General features: G+C 47.4%; 1 protein-coding gene across 1 annotated transcript in view; it reads right to left on the reverse strand.

Annotated features, from left to right (window-relative positions):
- Nucleotides 1-5,113: 5,113 nt before the first annotated feature.
- The window catches only part of LOC144142922 (nose resistant to fluoxetine protein 6-like), a 113,635-nt gene continuing 93,600 nt past the window's right edge, over nucleotides 5,114-25,148 (reverse strand). Inside the window, exons 12-14 of the mRNA XM_077674775.1 lie at nucleotides 14,110-14,299; nucleotides 12,026-12,168; nucleotides 5,114-7,393 (exon numbers count right to left, since the gene is read on the reverse strand). Coding sequence (XP_077530901.1) covers nucleotides 7,169-7,393; nucleotides 12,026-12,168; nucleotides 14,110-14,299 — 558 coding nt within the window. The 3' untranslated portion in view covers nucleotides 5,114-7,168. The remainder of the gene's footprint in view (nucleotides 7,394-12,025; nucleotides 12,169-14,109; nucleotides 14,300-25,148) is intronic.

A 25,148-nucleotide genomic window follows, 5' to 3' on the forward strand; every position in this document is an offset into this window, starting at 1 on the left:
TTGTCACATCACGACATCCAAACGTAGCTGATTATCTTCGGCGCGGATTCTCTTTTTATAACTGCGCCGGCGCGGAGAAAGAGGGCACAACACACAACGCGCCCGCCGCTGTCGAGCGCACGACTTCCCTCTTTCTCCCTTCTGGAATAATCGGCACGCCTTACTGCTGGCAAAGCTACGCTTGCCCCCTCGAAAGTGCTCGAAGCTTCGACGAAACCGGAACGGCGGAGGTTTTATTTTGGTATTTTCTTGCCGGCAAGCCGGCGAGTGGTTGCGTTACCGCCGCTTCGTTCGAGAGAGTTCCAGTGTTTTCTCGGGGCGAATAGAACCGAACTGAATGAATCGGACGACTATAACAAGAATTAGGCGCTGTAAAAAAATGAAAAATTTATACGGTACTTTTAGACGTCGCACGCTCGAGTTCGTGAAAGTGCGTGAGGGACACCTACTCTGCAGAATAGTTCCCCTAGCGTGTAGCCTAAAAGCGCTATTGCAGCGTTCATGAAATATGGCTTTCTTTATTTTTGTGGAAAAGCGGATGCATGGCTAAGTTGAAGTTCACAAAAAATACACCTACAGAGCACACCAGCGCCGATAAATGCTGCCACTGCGACACAATAGTTAGTTCACAAAAAACACACCTACAGAGCACACCAGCGCCGATAAATGCTGCCACTGCGACACAATAGTTAGTTCACAAAAAACTCACCTACAGAGCACACCAGCGCCGATAAATGCTGCCACTGCAACACAATAGTTACTCCAATAAATTAGAACATAATATATTAGTGTTAAAAGTTTACTTCTGATCCAGAAGTACCGATGCAGAGAAGGAGCGGCGGAAAAAATTCGTCGGGACAATTATGATAAGCCTGGACGTACTCATTCAACACTTTTTTACTACTATCTTTATTTGCTGCTATTTACTCGCCTTCGTTTCTTCGTCTTTGGCACGAATTACGTAAGCGGGGTTACTTTCTGCGACCCTGTGTTAGCGTCTGTTTCTTACAGCAGACTGGCACACGCAACAGCCTCCCTGCAATCAGAATTTTGCGCGGCTGGTGTGCACTTCTACTCCCGTACCATCACGTCCAGGTGTCACGCGACACGCACTTTTGAATATCTACAGCTGAGCTGTTCAGGCCTACCGCTACCTATACATCATCCCAAAAGCCCTCGTGGAGCTTTGACGTCACCTCGCGTTGCCTAGCAACCCCTGGAGCAGCTGTGCAATGCTTCGCGCTCGCTTCGCTATAGCGTAGGCATGGCTCCGCCGAGAGCCTGCCCGGCACCCGCCAAGCCGTGACGTCACTGCGAAAAACATGGTATAACGGCTTGTGTACAGCGGCGTCGTTCAGGCTTGCGCTGCTTTAGGAGCTCGCAACAAAACACCAAGGAAAACTACCGAGCGCACATAAGCGCGCCCCTAACTAGGTTGGGTGGTTGGTAAAAACTTTATTGAATGCCTGCAGAGCTTTCGCTGACCGGGCCTAAGTCACCCGCTTGGGGGCGTCGCCGCTGGTCCCCTTCGCCCGTTTGGGGGCGTCGAAGTCCTGCCGCTTCACCGCCTCACAGGCCTGCTGGACGGCCCAGAGTTGGTCGTCGAGGCTGGGGCTGCACAAGGCAGCGGACAGCCGCGGCGGGAGGGTTCCGGAGCTAGCACAGTGCGGATCTTTGGTACAATCCCAGAGCATGTTGATTAAGGTGGCTACCTTTTTATGGCAGACTTTACATGTGTTGGGTGTGTAAATTTCCGGATAAATTCTGTGATAGTGTGCCGGGCTAGGGTACGCGTGCGTCTGCAATTGCCTGAGTGCGACCGCTGTGACCTGTCCAGCTTTTCGCTGGGCGGAGGGAAGGTCCGTCGGGCCAAGCGGAGGGCCTTGGTGATTTCGTTGTGGGTCGTCATTCGATCTTTGGTGCTGAACCACGGACGGTCGTCGCCGGCGCGGTTTGTTAGCTCGCGCGCCCTGGCGTGTGCCGTCTCGTTACCATTACGGTGGCTCTCGGAGACTTCCCCCATGTGTTCAGGGAACCACTGGAGTCGGGTTTGTGGGTCTAGTTCTCCGTGTACTTGGCATCGGCTTAGGATTCGGGCCGCTCTCGGCGATATCCGTCATTTGGCGAAGTTCCTGTTCGCTTGCCTGGAGTCGCATAGGACCGTTTTTCACGCCGGGTCCGTGAGGGCGAGGACCACTGCTGTTTCCTCCGCTTCTTCGGCGTGTTCGCATGCCACGCTTGCTAAAATCACACGGCGTCGGTCAGCTCGACCTTCGAGAACACTCAGCCCAGCTTTCGTGGTGTGGTCTCTGGCGTGTTGTTCTCCTTGCCAGTTCACGTGCGGCTGGGTCTTCGACGGAGGGACAGGGGCCGCCAGCACCTCTTTTACAGGCTGCCCCATTTTTGTACGTCTCAAAGTCACAGTTTTTTTGGGAAATTTGGGAAGCCGACACATTATCCCCTCAAAGCTCCCGATTCCAGGCAAATCCCCCAAGTGAGCAAGTTGTAAAAGAAAGGAGCAAAAACAATAGCGATTTTTGTTTCACCGCTGGGAGCGTCCTTGTAAAGCAGAGAACAAAGGAATTTTCTGTGCTATACAAGCACGTTGCGAGCGGCACACAAGATTGGGTATTTTGAGGGGATTTTCGCGACGAATTGTTAAAAATGACAAGGACATTACCCCTTATACAATTCCATTATTACCTTGTCGAGATATTGATGGAGCGCCGCACGAAATATATGTTGTGGTGGGTTTGTATAGCTTGTAAAATTGCCGCATGATTGACCGGCATGCGGAAGCCCTTGCGCAACGAAGTCCACTTCTCGGGAGCAGGCTGCGTTGGTGCGGAGCATTTATGCAGCGCGAAGTGGCCCACACGAGTGGCTGTGTTTGTTCGACCCGTGTATCTTCCTGCCGGAGTTTTGACGGACGCCGAATCTCGGCTACACTGGTGTGCTTCTCTTTGGATCACTGCTAACTCTATGATTGTGTAGTAATGGCAAGTTTTCCACGCCTAATAAAAAAGTCGTTGGATAGCACAGGTGCTTGAGCGTTGGGCTGCTAATGTGGAGACCCGGGGTCAAATGCTATCGGATCGCGTACTTATGAACCCTTTACAGCGGTGGCCATTTTCTTGACCGGACAGAAACGCTGCTTCTTCGCGAAATAGGACACTTGAGGCTTTCGCTTAAAAAGCTGTCGTACACAGCTTGACGACTACGCAGCGCCCTTTCTGCTTGGCAGCAGCATCGCGACTACGACCGGCTCCTGGCGGCAAGGAGAGCCAGCGTGCCGTAAAACTGCTGGGTAGGGATGTCGCGCTCCGTCAGCTGGTGCTAAATTTAATCACCAGCCTCGCCAGGTTCGCTTAGCTCACAGTGCAAGCTGCGACTGCTGGCGTAAAGTGCAGCGGTTGTAGCAATCAATACCGACCGCAGATATCAGTACCTATAATACCTATTAGCAACTATATATAGAATTTACAGGTTTACCTGGTTACGCCTCTTAGCTGAGCAAACGCCAACGTACAGATGACTGCTCGGCTAGCTATATTAATTTTGGAGAATTTCCGTATGTTTAAACTTTCATAACCTTCACCAACTTTTTCTGTGGAGCTTTCCTTTTGCATGATGCCCGTTTCGCACCTGCTAACTTTGGCAGGGAAGGCTTCAATTACTGTAAAGCAGCTCCAACCGGCCAGCTATTATGGGCGTGGCAGTGCCGTCATCCTTGCGGGGCAACGAAACATTTTTTAGTGAAGGGAGCACTCGTCGACGAAAGTTTCTTCAGCCGCTGAAATTGTGCCTGTCTTGTAGCAGCTTCTTCGAGGCAGATTGCAAGGCCTACAAATTTCAAATGTGGGTATACGGCAGTCACGGTTTTTTAGGCCCTGTGATGAGGACTGTATCTTTGAACCAGTGCCCGAATATCGAAGCGATAGGAATCATATGAAAGGAATTTTTCCTGCCCTAAGGCTGTCGGCCTTGCTGGGCTGAACGCCATATATACCCTCGGGTTTACTGGAAGTGCGGCACATACTTACCAGTCTACCTCCCGGCTCTGTTACATTTCGGCTGACGGTGCAGATAACCGGTGAGGGGAGGGGGGCACTGATTGCGGCCAACCCGTTGGGGATGACCCTTAGAGGACTCTCAGTCGAGCGACTCAGATGCACCCTCGTTTCTTTCTCCGCTGGCTGTCTGATTGGAAGAAGTCGTTCAGTTGCTCCGCACTCGGATGGCGGCGGCATCGTTACCTGATGGGGCACGTCTTGCTGTCTTCACCATGACGGCTGTTTCCTACAAATTAGCCTGCATTCGTAACGGCTTTTACAACAGGCTTCATAGACCTCCTTCCAATAGCGTAACCGTCTTCTTGCAGCCGCCGCTGGTAAACAATTTGTGGGACCAACCCGGGCACGTGTTTCGACGTTTAGGCACTGAGAATACATTCAAAAACACCTCGCTGAAATTTCACGTGACAGAGCCATTGCCTCCTCTCCCAACACCCCCAAATTATGGGATTACCATGGAACATCGTCCAAGACGGCCTGCATATTGGGGGGGGGGGGGGGGCACAACGACGGTGATGGTGACATGCAAAAAAGAAAAACAGGAGTAAAACTACTTACAAAGCTTTGAAATATCCTTAGAACCTCCATCAGCCCAACCCCTATCAGTAGTCATTTTGCTTCTGTGGGATGATGGCCTGTTTTACAGCGTGCAAACGCAGTTCCGTTTAAACACAAGTGTTGTAAATACTTGTAAATACTTGTCAATGAGATCAAGAAGTTTGCGAGGATAAATTGGTCACAGTTGGCACAGGACCGAGGTAATTGGAGAATAATGGGAGAGGCCTTTGCCCTGCAGTGGGCGTAGATAGGCTGGTGATGATGATGATGATGATGATGATGATGTTGTAAATACTGTACTTGAATGTGTTCGTTTAGCCAGCTCAGCTAAACCTTTCTAGTTTTACCTTGCTCTAAGACCTATGATAATCATTTTCATGAAAATATGTTGCAACGGCTCCATGGTTAAGACGGTGTGAAGAAGCGATGTTGGAATTTCGCCCTGTGCAATAGAAAGTCAAAATCTTACAATCATAATCGGCATTTTAATTTTACTAGCGATGGTCAGTACAGCAATACAGAGTCAGTTAATTTGAAGGGGTAAATATCATCAAACTAAATAGGTTGTTTCTATTGATTTGCGGTATGTAGCAGTGGTCGCAAAAAGGTAATGAATATTCAAGAATCACGCTGCGTGTTACTCGTTGACACGTATAATAAGAACAAAAACAGAGCTTGAAGATAAACAAACGAATTCACAGTAGTTTTACAAGAGGCTTCATTCGGCAGATTAACGTATCTGACTGATCATCTCAATATTGAGTGAAAATATAAGAGGAATTAGTTTGGGCGGCTCAAGAGAACACACAATGGCCCTGTTTGGGCTCCAGCACCAACAACCGTAACGACGTAACATATATATAGGGCTGAAATTTGCTTTTAGTAGTACCTAAGCTTTGAACATTTTTGTTTTCACACACTTCATTGTTAATACCAATGGTTTTCTTGAACACCAATCGTAGTGGTTAAGCATGCATTCAATTTATTAAACATGGCGTTGCTAAACTTGCACTTGGCCGTCATTAAAAATATCAGCAAATTGACAGGAAGAATAGTGCGATAGAAACGGCACCTTGCAGGCCAATATTCTTTGTTGCAAAAGCCCGGAACTCACCGCGGTTCCATGACACTCCGCACACGGCTGTCGTGTCATAAACGTTGATCCGGAGGGTAATTAAGCATACTTGTCAACGCGTAAATGTGGGCTAGTTGGTTCGAACTGTGAAACATGGTTAACTGTGAAACCATGTTGCACAATAATTAACCAATATTAATAATTGTGTTATGGTCCGTTTAAGATATCATTGGATTTTTTCGAAAGTCATGATTAAAATAGCATTTACTAACCTTACGTCGAGGACAAGGCATGCAGAGTCAAAATACAGTGCCTTTTAAAAGCGAAATTCAAAGCGAAGATATTCGTTATACGCATGCGTAGCCGAGACCCAGAATATAAGCTAGTTTCACTTCAGCTAAGTCAGCTAATTCATCTGAAGCTAAATCAACCAATTCAACCGGAGGATGTCAACCCATTACATCATCAGATTCCAGCAGGGACACCCGCTGCCTGCTGATCCGCATGCCCGTCGACTGCTGCAACGGGCCGAGTTCAACGCGGCGCCGAGAGTGGAGCTCGAGAGAGCGCTCCAGCGTCGAGCCCTTCCAAGGCGGACCAAATACACCCTGAGGGGCCTGCCGCCCCCCAACGGAAGTCTCCGGCCAGCTGCTCCACTACCCGGACACGACCGCCCTCACGCGAAGCACGGACGGCCGCCTCCCTGCCGGCTCTGAGCCACTGCTGATGTGCCAACCTAACCGAGTCCTTTTCTCTTTCTTTCGCTCGCTTTCTCTTCGCCTCTCTTTGTGTGTCTCTTTTGCACTATCTTTTATCCTTTCAATCTCCCCCTTCCCCGCACGCAGTTGCATGCAGCTCACTGCCGAGCTCAATAATGTCCCTGGTGCACTTCCTTCCCTTTTCTTCTCCTTCGAACCGTTACCACTGATACTACATTGTGGCCTAGCTCCAATTCGTGCTGGCCGGGTGAATCAGAGAATGCTTGGATTGAAATAAGTGGTTTGTAATCTCATCCGCTTTTACTCGACATGACAATAAATGGTATCTTGAAAACTGAAAGCCGCGAAACAAGACTCGACTGCTAATTGAATAAGTGAACTAGACAACGCCCGTGCGAGCTAATCGCAACAAAAAAGATACAGCTACAATAACTACGGCAACGAACTAAAAATATGAATTGCTGCTCAGGCCGCACAAGGAATGTCAATATCTAAACGTAATGCTTGTTTTTTTTCTAGTGTTTGCGCTCCCTTGAAAGTGAACTATATGAGTAATTTTTGTTTTGTTAACTATTGAGCCTTCAAGCACAGATACAAGGTCGCGTACCGTATGTAGTGGGAACGAATCATAACTACATTACCTACTAGATTTCTTAATCGCCGAGTCTTAAGCCGAAAAAACAAGTGCGTTGGTCTGCGCACAGTGTGAAACGCGCAAACGCCCGCGTTTGAAGTGGGCGGCTCTAGAGCTTCTCCTTGGCGAATGCCGGGTTCTCGTGGCCGCCCTTGTCCAGCCAGTGCGGCTCGATGTGGGGCACGGCCACCATGGGCTCCGCGGCCGCTGCGCGTCTGGCTGCCAGGCGATCCGCGACCATCTCCTCGAGGCGCAAGAACGGGAGCTCCAGGCACAGCGAGAACACCGCAGCTGCCACCACGGTCAGAACCATGTGGTGCAGGAGCACGTACGACTGCAGCGAACAGTGGCAGTTAGGAAAAATAATGGGAAAAAACATCTCTGGTTTGCGCTCATTCATGTTTGCTAGGAATGTAATAAAGAATAATGTCTTGGCAAGTCGGGGCTCGCGCCATTCACCTCGGACTGAAAATAAAAACTGCCTTCACTACTTGCCCTTTGCCCTTTATGGTCTGGGTGCTACAGGGACGTTGTAAAATGAACATTTCAGCTGAGTGTCTTGGCAATAAAAGCATGTCATTGCTGTCGAAGCAGTCAAATGATTCTCCAATCAGCGGAGAAAAACCTGATGGCGAGCAATGATTTTCAATCGAAGCACGCTGCCATCCGGCAACGAAGGAAGCGAGAGAGGAAGCGACAGAGGAAGGGAGTGAGGGATGGGGGAAGGATGGAAGGAAAGAAGGAAGGAAGGGAAAGAGTGAGTCGAGGAGGGAAGAAAGACAGAAAGAAAAGACAGTTTAGGAAAGGCAGGGGGTATATCAGAAAAGAGTTCGTTCCGTTACACTGGGAAGAGTAAAAACAGATTTAAATAAATTATTTTATTTATTAATTTCAAAATAACCCCAAAGGTGGAGGGTATTACATAGGGTGTACATTACATGACAATGATGAAACGATAAATAAAATGTACTTAAAACAAAACACACTAGCAAAAAAGGGTAAAAAAATGACAGTGCATCACGTAAAAAAAGAAACACTCGCAGAGAAGACACACACAAATAAAATAGTTGTGGAAGCAGCATGTCAAAACTAATACAGCGTAAAGGGACGTTTACTAGCGTGCGGAAAGAAAGGCAAACAATTAAAAGAAATTGAAAACAAATTTACAAATGAGGCAGTGGAATGGTGTTAGCTTTGCATATTTCTGTTGAGAGCATCTGTAAGTTTCGAGACATTTCATTCGATGACAACGTGGGATGGCAGATTATTCCATTCAGTCGTGGCTAGAGGATGAATGATTGAGCAAATGCGAGGGAACGACACGTGATGCATTTGACTGTGTGTGGATGATCACGACGCGGGAAGATGGCTGAAGGTTCACTCATGAAATCATTATGAAGAGACGCATGATAGTGAAATTTGTGAAATAGTGTTGAACGAGTTACACAACGACGGTGAGATAAGGCTTCAAGCTCTGTGCGATTTTTTAATTCTGTTACGCTGGTGTGACGTGAATAATCCGAATAGGTGAGGCGTGCAGCCCGTTTTTGTAGGGCTTCAAAATGAGTTATTAGATATGCTTGATGAGGGTCCCATATGGTTGAAGCATACCGTATTTGAGAACGTATTAGGGTTGTGTTTGACAATTTACGTAAGCGTGCAGACGTGCGTTTGCGGTTATGTTTCAGAAAACCAAGAGAACGGTTTTTAGATGCGGGAATGTCGTTAATGGGATCATTTCAGCTCAGGTTAGTGGTTAGGTGAAAACCATGAAATTTGTATCAAGAAACCTGTTCCACACGGTTGTTGTTTAAGATGATAGTAAATGTTGATAGATGTTGACTAGTAAAGGAGATTAATTTTATTTTGGCGAGGTTTAGAGGCCAGGTGGAACGCCATGCGTTTACAGCGTTTAGGTCGGACTGAAGAAGTTCGCGATCACAGTTAGAATGAATATTACGATATATTACGCAGTTGTCTGCAAATAGTCTGATATTAGATTTAACACCATCTGGTAGGTCATTAATATAAGTTAGAAAAAAGTAGATGACCTCGTACGCTTCCCTGTGGTGTAATGTTACGGGGAGTAGAGATGAGTTGGGATTGTTAACTGATGTAAATCGCATTCTGTTAGAAAGAAATTATTTTATCCAGGAGGCAACAGTAGGGTCAACGTTCAGTTTAGTGAGCTTGTGAATGAGCCGACGATGAGGGACACGGTCCAATGCTTTTGAAAAATCTGGGAATATGGCGTCTACTTCGACGCCTGCATCTATAGATGAATGTTGCCGTGAATGAAGCCAGCGAGTTGTGAGTCACAAGAATAGTTTCTGCGACAATGACGCTTAAATATGAAGTTACGCTCTTCGAGGTATTTAATGACTTGGGAATGTATAACATGCCCGAACAATTTACAAATGGTACTGTTAAAGAACCGGGTCGATAGTTAAGGGGTGAGGAACGATCACCGTACTCGAAGAGCGGTACCACCTTTGACACTTTCCATTCTAGGGGTATTACGCCTGTTGATAGTGACTGCGTAAACAGGGTCGAAAATAGTGTGAAAATGCTTGGCGCCAAACTTTGTAGAATTGTTTTATTTAGGCCAGTACTGTCGACTTCCGTTAATACGAAGTCCACGAGAACCAGAAAAAGTCTTCGAATTAACCGAACTTAAAATTAAAGAAAAAGCCCAATAACAGCAGTGTTATTAGTCCACAACACGCCTACCTCCTCGATTCCGTTCAGAATCTCGACTTCTGTCCTCACGTTGAGCGTACGACACGGGTTGTCCTGATAATTGAGACTTATTGCTAAAATCAAAGCCTAGAGCGTCCATTACCCAGCCTGCTCATTCAACGCTGTGTGCAACAGCAGCACGACGTTTAGAGCATCAAAAGAGAAAAATGCGTGCACTGGCGTAAGTCTCGTCTGGCCTGCCGCTTGAACAACAGCGCGCTGCCTCTCTTGCGATGGCGCCGGCGTCAGTGCTAAATGCGGCGCTGTTTTCACGCTTGAAAATTTTTAATTTTATAGAAAATGGATGGCCACCTGGATGTTTACTATTCAAAATAACTTCTACTTCACGATGTATTTGGTTTAGCTTCGAATTATCAAGCGATTTATTCCACTGACTGATTAATTATAGGGTTTAACGCACCGACGCAACGCAGGCCATGAGGCGTGCCGTAGTGGAAGGCTCCGGAATAATTTTGACCACCTGAGGATCTTTAACATGCGCCGAAATCTCGCACACACTGGCGTTTTTGCTTTTCGCCTCCATCAGAAAACCGATTTCTTCCAGTGGAAGGCATGCAAAATTGCGGGTACGATCAGATCAGTTCCAATAATCTGAAAATTCCAGTTAAGCGACTTCGAAAGATTGAGAGCGGACTTCATGTACTTAAATGAAATGTAAATATATAGGAGAAAAATAATAGAAAAGGCAAGTACGGTCTACTCTCGGTGATTGGGAGTCACTTAATTGCAATTTTTTCTTTCATTAGAAGTGATTGCTTGTCTCATCAATTTTAAACGCAATCCATTGGCAGAAAGTTCTCAATAAGTTGTAGGCTAAACCCATTCAATCGGTTCATTGCGAGTTGTTTCGGAATAAAATGCGTCGATATGACTGTCACTCCTCGCTAAAATTCCAAATTTTCAAGGGCGACAACAGCACCGTATTCTCTACTCTTGTAAGCACAATCGCCTTCCACAGTTTATAAATCGGCAGGTCTTCTCAGCTGAGATTTCTGCCCGCTAGCGGGTTTCTCTCATGTCTTGACCTTTCTTCTTGCGCACAGCGTCATGGGATCATTTTTGCAGTGAATGCTTCAGACTTTTTTAGGAGTATGTCTTAGGGATATGTCTTAGGGATAGGTCCCGGCGATCATGCGGCCAGTTTCGTACGTTCTACGTGGCGAGGAAAGTCAATATTCGGAAGGAAATCGAGAAGGGATGCATGTTTTGGACCAATTCTCGTGATTGTTGTTGAATTGGAAGCTCGGTCAATGCGAAGTGTTTTGTGGACATTAACGGGACTCGACTGCACAAGATCAGCAAAGTCAGGAAGAACTAGAAAAACAAAGCAGGTAAGCCGACGACGCGGGCGAAGGAAGGACGATGCACGCTCGTAATGTCCCTAGAACCGTTCACGCAAGACTGTGGCCACACAAAAGCGAAAAAAAACTTTTTCGTACGCTTTTTTTTACGAGCTGGGAGCTGTTCTAATACTTCATGGAATTCTGTAAGATTGGAATGTACCCGACTGTTTGGTGCTGTACGAATTATCGCACTTCCAAAGCCGGAGAAGAGCCCTTGCAGGGCAGGCGGAAAAATAGGGGCGTGTTCATCCGTAATCCCCAAATGTCGGCCGCCGCTGCTACGCTTGTGGGAAAACATTCACAGGGGGTATGGGTCTTTCCCCATTCTCTGTTAGCCATCGGAAAGAGGGGAGTCACCTGCTCAACTGAACCTAAGTAACAGAGGGCCCACCTCGATCGTTGCGCCAGGCGGATGTGCTGCTCTACGGTTCGTCTACCTTCCACTTTGTGGGATGTCAGGCGGGCCCCACACATAGTCGGCCCCCCAACGCAGAGGTCAACAAATTGGTATGGGAAGAGCAGCGTTGCCCGGAAGTGCTGCGTGTGTTGAAGGGGACAAAACCACCATTTGAAAACATATCGGCCTTATGTGCCCCGGTGGACGTGTTTTCCGTGGCAAACAACTGGTGGGTAGGTTGATCAGGGGTACTCAGGTCGGAGCTGTCAGGACGCTCAAATAGAGGGTATTGAGTACTCTGATGGTTACTTTGCCATCACATCACCCACTCCTTTAGGCCGAACTATGGCGGTAATGGCCGTAAAGATAACCATTCCCAAAAAAGCACATCTGCGTTAAATGGCAAGTTTGAACTTGATGGAACATGTTGCGAGCTCAGGACAAACATGGAGCGGCTTTCACTCACCATGGCATCATAGGAGAGGAAATAGGCGTGCTCCCGAACTCCGTTTGAGTAGGTGATCACGAAAGGGCTGACAATGTAGAGGCAGTAGAGAAGCCTGCTCAACGGTTGCCAGCATTTAAGGGAGAGCAGGCTGTTCAGCCAGCCTGCGTTATCAGGGAATGAGCATACGTTCACATGTAAGCAAATAGTGCTTAACGAGAAACATGCAGACAATTGAAATGCACTTGTAAAGTATGGCCCACAAAACGCCTCCGAATAGTGTGGACCGGAAAATGGTCGTGCACATTACGGGATCGGTAAAATTAATCAGAGCTTGTTTTATTATCGACTCCTTTGTGCAGGAACTATAACGAGTGCAAGTGCGAGCACCGTTCTTTCCTCTTTAGCTTGCTCAAACCACGTCCCTCATTCATATTTATTTTTTAATGCTATTTATGTGAGAACCAACAAAGATTAACAGTTTCGTAAGCATGCTAGGTTACCAAACTGTTAATCATGCTAGGAACCGTCATAAGATTATTCATATGCTAGGAACAGTGGCTAAATTACGACGCATGGGGTCACGATTTCGAAGTGAAGTCCAAAAACCCTTCAGAATAGGTCAGGCGCGGTGGCAGTTTTCCCTTGAGCCCTTTATCAACTGTCGTGCGACCTGTCCGCCTTGCGCGCTAGGGGCTGACAATCCAAATTCTCTCATTACAAGTGAAGTCTACGTGCACAAAGTATTCTGTTGCATATATTATGCCTCAGCAAGAAATTAATGTAATAATAAAGTTGGAGAACACGATTGCACGAAAACGCAATGCTATGGCACTGGAAATGAGCAAAAACAATTCAAACAAAAGCGTCTCGCAGGGGCAAGAAATGTCATGGTCGTCTTGCTCGGCATTAATCCAATGGCACGGCGGGTTCAACGAATTCCAGTCCGGCTTTCCTGCGCTGTTCTTTGCTTGCGCGCTTACAGTTGGCTGCATGCAAGTGTTAGCAGACCGTGAAATAGGATAGGCACTAGTACATTATAAAAGGGTTCAAGTTTGGGGGGGGGGGGGGGGGGACGTTTGCACTTTTTCAAAAGCCAAAGCTTCTTCAAGATTTTGAACTACATTTGCAACAGAAACAACGATAACCGAAGAAACATTACTGACCCCCATCCCTAGGTAGTGGTATACAATTGTCAAGATTAAGTCTATAGCTCTTCAATTACAGTAGCCTACCGATTTTGCGGACCTGGAGGGGAACAAAAACTAGTCCCAATAAAGTAGCAGTCTCACAAATCTGGGATTCGCAAAAACTAACTGTATTACATTTAAATTGAACTGAAGAAGTCACGAATGGTTGCGTGCCTTAAATTTCTCCTTCGTGTGAGAACCGTGACGCTCGCACCTCTGTCACGGTTTCTTCGTGCACATTCGACAACAACGCCAAGGCGTTGGCAATGTCTTTCCAGCCCGTTTCCTGCTTTCGAGATGGCTTCCGCCGCAGTCTGGTTCATGCAAAATTATGGCGTGCAATATCAAAGTTTGTTACCCCGGCGGGAGTCGAGACGATCCCCATCCAATCCGAAGCTAGCAAGGTGGCTTAGGATTCAAGGTGGCGTAGGCGTGGAGTTGCACCGTGGCTCTGTCGGGGAAAACGTTCTCCGCAAAATCGAACTTCTAGTTTTATTTTGTCCGAAATATCCGTTGTTCATGTACAGCCGGTAAAAGGCTTGTCTATAACACAGCGTTCGTACTCTCAGCCCTATCCTGCCGCGCCGGAGCGGGATTCGAATAAAACTACTGCGGAATTCTTAAGTCTTAGCCCTTCGCTTTTGCCTCCGACATGTTTGGAACGAGTATGTTTCGGCAGTTTTCGGATGTAGCTGGTTGAAGTTGAAATCGCTGTTATAGACAAGCGTTTTACCGGCTGTACATTGTTCCTGTGGGACAACTGGCGGTTCCGCGGGAAAGTCCGGAATATCAAGCCAGGCCGATTTTTTGATGTCCGAAAAAACGGTCGGCTACTGTATGCGTTGTGAAATCTGACATTGCAACACACACAATGTGTGTGGGCCAACAAAAACACGTAATTTTGGAATGACTAACCGCCGTAGCCGTGGGCGCAGCTGACCACCACCCAGCACACGGCCGCGGCCCAGAGGACGCGCGAGAACGCTCCGTATGCAGCGGATGCCTCGGTGCCTGGTAGCTCGAGACCTCGGTTCCACTTGAAGGTTGCGTGGATCAGAGCCAGTAGCGTGCTCAGGCTGCATATCCAACTCAGGCACACCAGCCCCTGCGAGCATATCCAGCCAATTTCATGCGGGTATATAAATTCCTACATTTTCGGAACTGTCCAATAATTCGCATTAATTTGATGGAACTATTCCGTGAATTTTTATTCCAAAGTATCACTGCTGTGACGAAGCTGTGTGTGAGGAATTTTGGCCGGATTCCGCATTGTCGATTTGGATAATGAGCAAGGACAGCATTTCTCGCCATTCATTTTCTGAAAATTGAGGAGTAGTATTTTGGTGTATTTTTATCATAAAGGTTGGCATTAATTGGTACCTGCTCATATGTTCACAACCGTACCGTATTTTGCACGTTAAGCTGCGGGGGACAAAGTGGCCACAGAATGTCTTTAGACCCTTCCAGGTGCTAGCAAATAACTTTAGAATTTTCGTGGTACCAAGCTAGGTAGGGGAAATTATTTCCTTTAAGGTGCTTTAAGCACGGGGCGGCCTCTCTCGCATCCACCGTGGTCCCACGTAATTCGCGCCAACAGCGCCAAATCCTCCCCTAGTAGTACGTGGCCTCTGAGAAACGTTGCATTAATCGCCATGGCAACGAGTGGCGAGGGGAGAAAGGGCGTTTACTGACGTCGCGGACGCTGGTGACGTCATTTATCCCGCGGCAGCCAGGCCGTGCCGCCGCGCGCGGCCCTGAAAGCGCCGCTCGTCCAACTTTCGCGCCGCCGGTCGCTGCCTCATGGGCCGCTCGGCAATGGCACCAGGCGCGAAAGTTGGACGAGCGGCGCCGATGACTCGAAATGGCCGCCGCCCGTCATTTGTTATGTGTGCATTAACGTGTTTAATAATTGAACGAAGAAAACATGTAGGTAATAGTACGTTTTCTGGTGTCAAATTGTTGTCTTTGTGGCGATAATAATTGGAGTGTTACACAAACATTATTTTTACTATGCATTTATTCAAAATTCATATGAGGACGTCTTTGATTCGAAGTCGTGAAAACACATGTACTACACCAATATATTGCACATACATTTTATGTACACAGTATTGGACTAAGCAAAAATATGACATATGCAAATTTAGGCATACAACATTGTACAATAGGGAAAAAAACGTGCTACATACACATTTACAATAACAAGGTTAGGCAGGCTAGTTGGTATTCTGAATTCATGGCTGTAACTTTTGCGCAACTTTACACGGTGACAGGTACAGGTCTTCGAGTCCCCTTTTTGTATCGGTCTCCGTCTAAAGTTGCGCAAAAGTTACAGCCATGAATACACATTTAGGTACACAATACTTGATTACGAAAGAAGAACTTCGAAAGTTCTAGTCCCCACACAGATTTTTTTATCGCGCACACCGCGGCGGGAGAAGAAAAGAACTTGAAAGTTCCACTCAATGTATACTTATTTCTTGGGCTCACCTCGAGATAGGAATGTTCTTTAGACATTAAAAAAATTCGTTTCAGTTCAGAGACACAATAATTGGGAATCTATATGTTAAAAGAAAGCACGCACAGTTATGCTTCAAGCCCTGCCTTTCGGGCGAGTTAACGCAAACTCTGAAAGAAAGCGTTGACCCGCCCATTAACCTGCATACACTTCCGAGAAATCATGTTGACACCAACAAAATGCAGCCATAAAAAACTGTTGCAACACAATGACCGCACTGCAGACACTCTTTGCTGGATTATATCTACGTACAAAAACAATGCCCAACCATGTGCACGTCGTAGAACACAGAACACAAATCGAACGCACCCGTCTTTTCTTTTAATGGCGCGTGAATTAAGAGTCTGCTTACCGGGGGTGGGAGGGAAGGCGGGGGGGAGAAGACACCCAGAAAAAAAAGAAGCTTTCCTGTATTTTAAGCCGCAGATATCGGCCAGGTTGTTACAAGCTACCCTCTAACTCGCGTCTGGGCAGCGCCTCTTATCTCATCCTGTCCGATACGGCATGACCATTCTAACTTCAGAACTATGGAACACCAAACCCACTCGTGATAAGATGACAAGGCGCGGGCGCGCAGTTTAGATGGAACAGCAAAGCCGGCAATGCTACTTGGTTTTATTTATTTTTTAATGAGCGAAACGCTTGCAATGGCGGCTGCAGACAACGCATGTATTTCGGTTTGGCCTTCCACTGCTTCATGTGAAAATCGACTTGCATTGAACACCGCGGAGTTACGTCAGATTTTTCGGAGCTCTGAAGCAACGCTTGGCAGTAGTTTCGCCGCAAATATACGTTTTAGAGCAAGACGGGGCAGGAAAAAATGCTTAGGGCGCAGCACCTCCACGCCATCAATCGATGTGGTAGTATGTACGCCATGAAAGGCAAGAAGCGCGTACAGTTGAGCTTGCCTTCTTTGTGAGCAGGTGCGTCGTGATGACATTGGATGGATTGAGGAGAGTCACCGGAGGAAACGTCCAATGAAGTCGCAAACCATCCTCGACTTGGGGCCCAAACCTAGACTCATACCTGCTGCACGAAACAACAAAAAATACCTTGATAAGTATACTGAATCGACGTTCCAGCAGTTACTCAGGCAATCATCAAAAAGCGGCAATGCCACCACAAATTGATCTTGCGAGCAAGTGTGTGCGTGCCAAAGACGCGTTTACTTCTACTAAAACTTTGCGTACCTGCACAGCTGGGATATATTTGCACATTAGTTTCCACTCCAAGACGAGTGACATGTCTCATTAACTTCACGTTACATTTGCGAATTATTTTGAAAACAGAAGAGTGCAATCAGTAGGCTTTTAAGGAATTCACTATAACTTGTACAAAACTAATTTGCTTACCTGTCGTCTTTGGAGAAGGCGAGAAACTTGGTCGAACTGTACCGCCCTGTGTTGCTGCACCACAGAGCTGCGCAGGAGTGGTAACACTCCTTCCTCCGCTGCCCCATATTTAGAATACATTCGAATGTATTTTGTAATGCAGCGAAACTTTCCGCCCGTGGAAGCGTTTAGGCAACCCGCGCAACCCTTCGCACGCCGGCTCGCTCACGCACGTACCGAACTGGCCCGCCGTGCGCGCCGAGAGAAAGAAAAAAAAATATTGGCGCCGGTGAGCTGTTGCGCATGCGTGAGGAGGTGCGAAAGCGTTGACGGTGTGGAAAGAAAGAAACACTGAGGGAAAGGGAAGGGCCACGCCGCAGCACCGTGCCGCTAGGATCGCCACAATTTCGGAAACCGAAACTAGCCAAAGTCGCCGACCAGTGCTTTAAGTGCAGCCGCAACGAAAAAGGCTGCCAGAAGTTACACGTGACCGGAGCGGAAAAATAGCGACAGGCGGCGCTGTTGTTCCCGATCACGCCTATAACAAAAGTGGCGAGCACATTCTATTTTGCTACGGCCGGCAGAAAGCTGCCCATCCTTCTGTTGGCCCATTCGAACGCCCACACCGTAAACGCTTGTGCGTTTATTATCGGCAGAAGTGGCTGTGCACATGATTTCTTTTTTTTAAGCAAACTGTGAGCTTTGGGGAAAACTAAGATAAAGAAAATTCTGCTGCTCGCAACGCCAGCTAAAAAAATCAACTCACGTCCGCAGCAACGTTGTCGCAGGGTTTTACAGATAAGCAGCGAGCAAGGTGTTAATTCATGTGCAAGCTATTTGTTGGAGGGCTTTCTGCCAGCTACCCCTTCTTAGGAAAATGGAATGTGCTTGGCACTGGCACTGTAGGCGCGCTTGGGAACAATAGTGCCGCGTAACGGGGATTTTCCGCTCCGGTCATGAGTCACTTGTGCCAATCTTTTCCGTTGCGGCTGTACATATACGTACGCGAACAAGCGTACTCGCCGGGCTCTTTTTTGAAACTGAAATCTGAGAGAAGCTAGGCTGCGTATCTACGCATGGACATCTGAAACACAAACAGCTTCATCACTGCGTCTTGACTATGCGGACATCCACAATGACACTTGTAATAAAGAACCCGGCTTGCTTCGCTCGGCACAGTTTGGAACACGTACTCATAAGATATTATATTGCTCTCCAGTATCCTCATTCGTCACTGAATGAGATAGGCAGCTGGAAATATGTGTTAATTTAAGGTTTCATTTTGATTCATATCCGAATAGATGGGTTGCACTGACGTCAGCATAGCTGCCATGTTTGTCACCAACAAGCACGGGGAAAGGCTCCATAGTTATGTGATGCTCATATCCTGCCGAGCGGTGGAAAAGCTGGAAGGGGGTCTCAAGAAAGGGTTGTGATGACGTCACGTGCAAGCTACGATTGAGAAGTATGATCAGCAAAAAAGCACTGCACGCCGCGAATCGTAAGGGTGCCTCGATTCACGCGCGTCCGCCCTACTGCGCTGTCATCGAGGCACCCTACAAATCGAAAAGATTTAGCCCTTGCTAAAGTGAACTATCTAGTTCACTGTAGTGGTGGTGGTGGTGATGTTTATTGACGGGTGGACCTAGCCTTGCGTGGTATGCCGGCAATTGCTCACCCGATCAACACCTTTTTACCGCTATGCGCATCTCCTCCTCCATCCGGCTTTTCGCAGACGACTGTGTTCTGTACAGGAAAATTTCTAGTAAAAATGATCAGCTCCTTCTCCAAAACTACCTAATCCACTTAGAAAACTGGTGCTCGCTATGGATGATGCAACTAAACGTTTCCAAGTGTAAATTCATGCACGTCACCCGCAAACACTCTCCCGATCGCTTTACATACTCGGTTACCTCAACTAACTTATCACGGGTGGAGACCTACCGGTACCTCGGTGTCCTTTTAAACAGCAAACTAACCTGGTCTGACCACATCCAAAAATTTGCAGCCGATGCCTCTAAGATCCTCGAGTACTTCCGGAGATCGCTATCATGCTCACCTGCTCGAGTCCGCCAATTGGCATACACTACCTTTGTACTCGCAAAGCTTGATTATGCTTCAGCAATTTGGAACCCCCATCGAACTTATTTGATAAATTCTCTTGAGTCTATTCAAAATCGTGCAGCCCGTTTTATTTCTTCTACGTACGGCTTTCCTTCGAGCATCTCAGCTATAAAGTCGTCCCTCGGTCTCCCCACACTTGTTTCTAGGCGGAAAATAGCAAGGCTCTGTCTTTTTCATAAACTATATTATACATTTCCCGACATGCACACTTCATTATTGCTACCCCCACTGCGCACCTCACGCCGCCTACATAACTCAATGAGCAAGCAGCGCCTGTATGGCTCCACAAATGCGTTCAACAAATCTTTTCTTCCTATCGCCATAGAGGAGTGGAATAACCTGCCTGAATCTATAGCAACTGAACGCGACCCTAACAAATTCAAGATGTCATTAACAGTACACGTATACAACTAGACCCCATGTCCGAACAGCATGTAGTACGACCACACCCAGATGTTAGTGTATAGTTTCCATGTATGGTGTTCTCCTTGCTCTTTTTTTATCGCTGTTACCTCATGCGCTAATCTGATTCTTGTTGACACATCCTCCTCCTATTGGCGCCCCATGTGTCGTGTCCTCCTTATTTCCTCTTGTGACTACATGTGCTCAAACTACTGAAGGGATCACTACAAGCCTGTTGTGCGCCAACTTTGCTTGTGTGCCCTCCATACTTCTGGCTCACCTTTTCATGAATGATGTTAAATCTGTTGTATTTTCTCCCTCGTTTATTTTTGTTACGCCATTGTTACCCCATTGTTACTTCGTTTTATTTTTCTTAAGCCATTGTTACCCCATGCAGTCAAACGGCTGCTGGGATGAGTCCCTTCTTGTTTCTCCCCCCAAACGGCTTCCCTGCTTTACATGTTGCCCGATCTTTCTCTTTGGTGTTCCATTTATTTTTCCTCCTGTCTTGTTTTTTCTTTTGTTTCTCCGAACATGTATACGCTTTCATGTTTTTCGCTTCCCCCCATTTGTGCAATCCTCCTGTTATTGCTGTTGTCATGTTTATGCAGTCTTATTGTTCTTGCTGTTGTCGTATTTACGGGGCTTTGATATTGCCCCTGTGTTTTCCCTTGTTTTATCATGACCGTCGGAAGCTCTCGTTTCTGCCCCCCCCCCTTTATGTAATGCCCAAGACAGGGCCTTTAAGGGTAATTAAATGATGATGATGATGAATTCACCATGACTCGCTGAGGCTTGTGACACGTAAAAATTGCAGGATCAAACGAAAGATGTCCCTCCTCGTGATCCAATGGCCTTCCGGGAAAATTAAATCGTTCAAAGAGGCAAGCGGAGCGGCCATCCTTCGCAGTTCTAAGCTAACCGCTCCTCCGCATGCTCTCGGCAGTCCATAATAAAATGACCGATGTCGCCTGTAGCACCACACGTTCCACACAGAGGTGAAGCGATAATGTTCAGCTTATGGAGCCACGCCGGTGTCCGCGCTGAGTTGTTCCGGATGCGGAACAGTAAGGTTGCCTCTGTCCTCTTCATTCCTTTGGTGGCACAAGGTCGATGTTGTGGTCGCCAAAGAGAGCGGAAATGATCTTGTATGATTGTTTTCAAAATGCGCCGTTCATCTGGGGCCACCTTCAGAAGACGAGTGCACGATGTCGCTTCACGAGCCAACTGGTCCGCAGCCTCGTTTACAAGCACTCCTACGTGGGAAGGGACCCACTGGAAGCGAACGCAAAATCCGTTTTCCTTTACCTACTGAAGAAGACGCAGGGAGCGTTGGCAAATTTTATCTGCGGGAACTCCAAGCTGCAAGATTTGTAGGGCCGACTTGGAATCCGTTAGAATTACCGCATGCTGCACCCGAAGAGATTTGATCTTTTTCAAGGCCGCCTCGATCGCTATGCACTCTGCCGTTGTTGATGACGTCAACTGGTCAATGCGAGCCGTCCAGGAAACGTTCATGCCGGGAATCACAAAGGCCGCTGCGCTGGTATCTGCTTCTCTGTCGACAGATCCGTCCGTGAACACATGAACACAATCTCTGTACGACCGGTCCAAGTGCTCAAGTGCTAACATTCTCGCTGCCGCCACTGGTGTATATCTCTTCGAGCGGATGCCCGGGATGGTAAGCTGACACTCAGAACTCTCGAAAGACCACGGTGGCTCCAAGCGATGTTGGTTCTTCCGCCGTTGCGGGTAGAGAATGCTGAGAGTGTTGAGCGCCGCGTACATGCGAGATTCCACCCTTAGGCGGAGACGCCTGAGCAAGGCCTTTCCAGCTGCGGACTCTCCCAGCCGGACAAGCTGCAAGAGCAACCGCTGAGACGCCATCAAGCGAAGAGGTGGAAAATGGGACTCTTCCAGGACTTTTTTGTTTGCCGCCGCCTGGGGAACTCCTAGGGATATCTTAACGCCCTGTCGGTGCTGCGCTTCCAGACGAGCATACTGGGACTCTGAGGGAGACAAAACAGGTAGCTGGTAAAGAACCCGATTCAAGATGAGCGCCGAGTGGAGCCTAAGCATAGAAGATGGGTGACTCCCCCAGTTAGATCCAGCAATTCGTCGAAGCACATTTAAGCGGGGAACCATGGACGTGACAAGGGAATCCACGGCCTGCCTCCAGAATAATTTATAATCGATGGTGACGCCGAGAAACTTCACACGAGTAGCTTGCCGGATTGGCAAGCCACCTAAAGTTAACTTGAGGCGCGTCGCTTTCCGTTTCTTTCCGGGAAACAAAATAAAGCAAGACTTTTCCGTGGAGACTGTTAGTCCCACCGACGAGAGATATGCTTGTTAGTTCACTGTACGCTGGCTCTATTGTATGAGCTTGTGAATGGTGATTTAAAATCGCTACATTCAGAACTTTTGTTATAAACCAAGTTTATGTCAGGAAAATCAACACAGTTTTAAGGTGTTGCCCATAAACACTCAAAATTACTCTCAAGTATAATCTGCGGCGACACAGTGGTAGGCGCTGACTTTCCCGCCAACTTCTCCTCCCCCCCCAAAACAAATCATTTTGAATAACGAAGGTCAAACAATCACCTTAAAATGATCTAAACTTTAGCGACCACTGTTAACGTACGGTCATTATTATAGAATACTTCTCCTAGGATAACAGTTTGTGCGGTATGGCCTGAAGTTCTCGCTTAACAAATAGGAGAAATCTCGACCGTGGCCACGTAGAAACGTGTATACAGTATATTGGTATTTTCTCGGTCCGCAACACTGGTGTGATAATTTATTGACGTTACCATTCTTGCTCAACCCGTCATGAGGTACCCCTTATGCGGGGGCGTGGTTTTATTAACGGCGAAGCAGTTTAGGAAATCGTAATTTTTCCTCGCCGCAGTTGCAAATACCAAGAAATTGCCGAGGGCGGGCAGTTAGCATAACGAATAAAATGCCTAGCGCTCGTGTACGCGTGCCTCGCGACAATCGCCCAGCGACCTTGCGCACGTTCGTCAAGCCCAGCGTACCCACTTAGGGAGACTGGGCAAGACTGGCCCCCCAAAAAAACTCCAGCGTTCGCCGTAACCATGGCAACACAAGCTCCGAGCGAGAAGACTCCAGCGTTTGCCAAAATTGAGGCAATGCTTGCTCGGAAAGAAAGAAAAGTCATAGCCTACGTCCCACCAAGGTCATGCCCAATGATTATCAGTGTATCACTTCCAAAAAAAGAAAGACGCTCACACTTATAGCACCAATGATGGAGTAAAGGTCATTGCGGCAGCGAAGAAGAAACAATTCTGCTGCCATCGTGCACTAAAACCTTCGTGATGGTCGTGAAGGTTGCTACAGCTCCGCTACGGTATTAAAGCCTTTCACGTTAGTGTGAGCTTCCTTGATCTTTTCTCTTGTTGCAGCGAGATTTCCCTGTGGTAATTACGTATTCGCCTGGCTCGTGCTTCTCAGAACAGGCCTGAAAACCTCGAGTTTTAACTCATTTTCAGACAGAATTCGTGGATGATCAGCTACGTTTCCTGCCTCAGAAGCAAAGGGTCTGGAATCGATCGCCACAACCCTAGAACTGGGACAAGCATTTCGCTTGCCTGATAAATGTTCGGCCGCGCGTACGCGGGGATGGCGATGACGGACCAAAAGCGGGGTCTCCGTGGCGGCAGACGCACGTACGGCAATGAGCACGCGGCCATACATGGGCGTTGACAGACGCGCCTAGAAAAGCACACCCAATGATAGGCAGTTTGCGACGGAAACAGCCGTTAGAAACACTACAAGCTACTTGGCACTCTGCTTTCGACCACACTAACAACAACACCTTAAAAGCTCTTCTAAATAATTATTATCAGTCATACCAGCACTCACCTGCTAGTCAGGGTCGCCTAGTACCAACCATGTCCAAGCGCAAGAAATCAAATGCTCAATTATACAGCAGGGAGCTTACCGTCACGAAACACGGCACAGAAGTAATGTGGTTGTACTACAAAATTATGACGGCTGAATAATGCTAGCTCATCCTAATTTCTAAAGAACTCCAGGCGCACTAATCGGGAACTAGCTCACTACCATCCCAGTAGCCTGAAACCTGAATGTTATCAAACTCGGTGGTCGCATTGGAGCTCACTTGGAAACTCCAGTATATGGTTGCGTGTTGCGCGAGAAGATGTTTGCGGAGACATCCAGTATACCTTAACGTGACGCACTATAAATTGAGCACCTGGCCGTCATGGAATCACTAGCAATGCAGGGATGTGGGTTTGGCAGGGATGTGGGTTTAGTAATTCCCGGATACCCACGGTTTAGCAAAAATATGTCTCTGCTATCGCGATTCAAAATGAACCAGGACATCCCAAAAACTAAAAAAATAGACACGACACCCTCATGGCCTGATCCTGCATCATAATCAAACACCGCAAATTTATACGATAGTCATACTACCCTTACAAAACTGTTCAGGCGGTAAAATGTGTGGATATTCCAGTCACGTGCTTAACCCTAATATTATACACCGTCTCTCGTGGTGGGTCTAAAAAAAGTACCTAGCACCTCAATTTTTACTCTTACTTGTGCTAAGGGTGTCGCCGCTGGAAAGACAAAAGAAACAGGTGTTGCCAGTAAATCATCACCTTCCTTTATGATTCTCGGGGTCACAACAGCTGTCTACATAATAGAGGGGCACCAGGAATGCATTGGCAAAAAAACCTCTTTCTCTTTCTTTCCCTCTCTCTCTCCATTTTTAGTGACTCTTGTAACGTTTGAAACCAAGAGTTGTTTACAAATCCCCTCCACTCCTTTTTCTTAAAGGCGCAATCGAGTGCAGCTGCGTTCAGTTCTTCAAGTTCATTGCCGACTTGAATGGGGTTTAGGGTGTATATACGCCGCGCTTCAACCAGATGTCACGCAGTCAAAGACGACGAACGTTTACTGGAGAGAACTGGTGCTCCGCTAAAAATTCAAAGAAAACACAAGCGGCGACAGTCCAGTCAACAACGTGACGTGCACGGAAGAGTGTCGACGAATAGAATGCCACGGTACTTGCCTTGCGAGCATTTCTCTTTCGGCGTTAATGCATCGAGAATCATCGAATCAGATCTGGATCATCCGCGATCAAAGACAAATTTCTGTTCTAGTTACGACAGGGTTGTACCCTCCCTACCAAATAAGATAGCCTGCGCGGCATACAAAAGAAGCAGATGGAAACGTGGGCTTCAAAGCTGGGCGCGGCCAGATACAAGCGACAACACGAAAGTAAACATCACAGAAGGCGTGGTTTGGGCCAATACGAACTGCCCAAGCCTTCAAATAAGGCAGCGTTCCATACTTTCGTCAGGTCGTTTTCAAGTCACCTTGAAGCACCAGGGAGACGGCTTAAAAGCTTCCTTATATTTCCCAACTCTCAGCAAGTGCGGGCCTCATAGACGAGGCGTACTCTGCACCGCAAAGTTCGATTGTTGTTTCATCGAACGAAATTTAATAATTTCTCAAGGGATTGTCGTGAACATGCAGTGGTACGCGCGTCACCGCAAAGCACTCTTACTGTTAGCGAAATACTTTGAGTA

The sequence above is a fragment of the Haemaphysalis longicornis genome, unplaced genomic scaffold (assembly GCF_048455015.1).
Source record: "Haemaphysalis longicornis isolate Haplotype H1 unplaced genomic scaffold, Haemaphysalis longicornis Haplotype H1 scaffold_1, whole genome shotgun sequence".
Classification (NCBI taxonomy): domain Eukaryota; kingdom Metazoa; phylum Arthropoda; class Arachnida; order Ixodida; family Ixodidae; genus Haemaphysalis; species Haemaphysalis longicornis.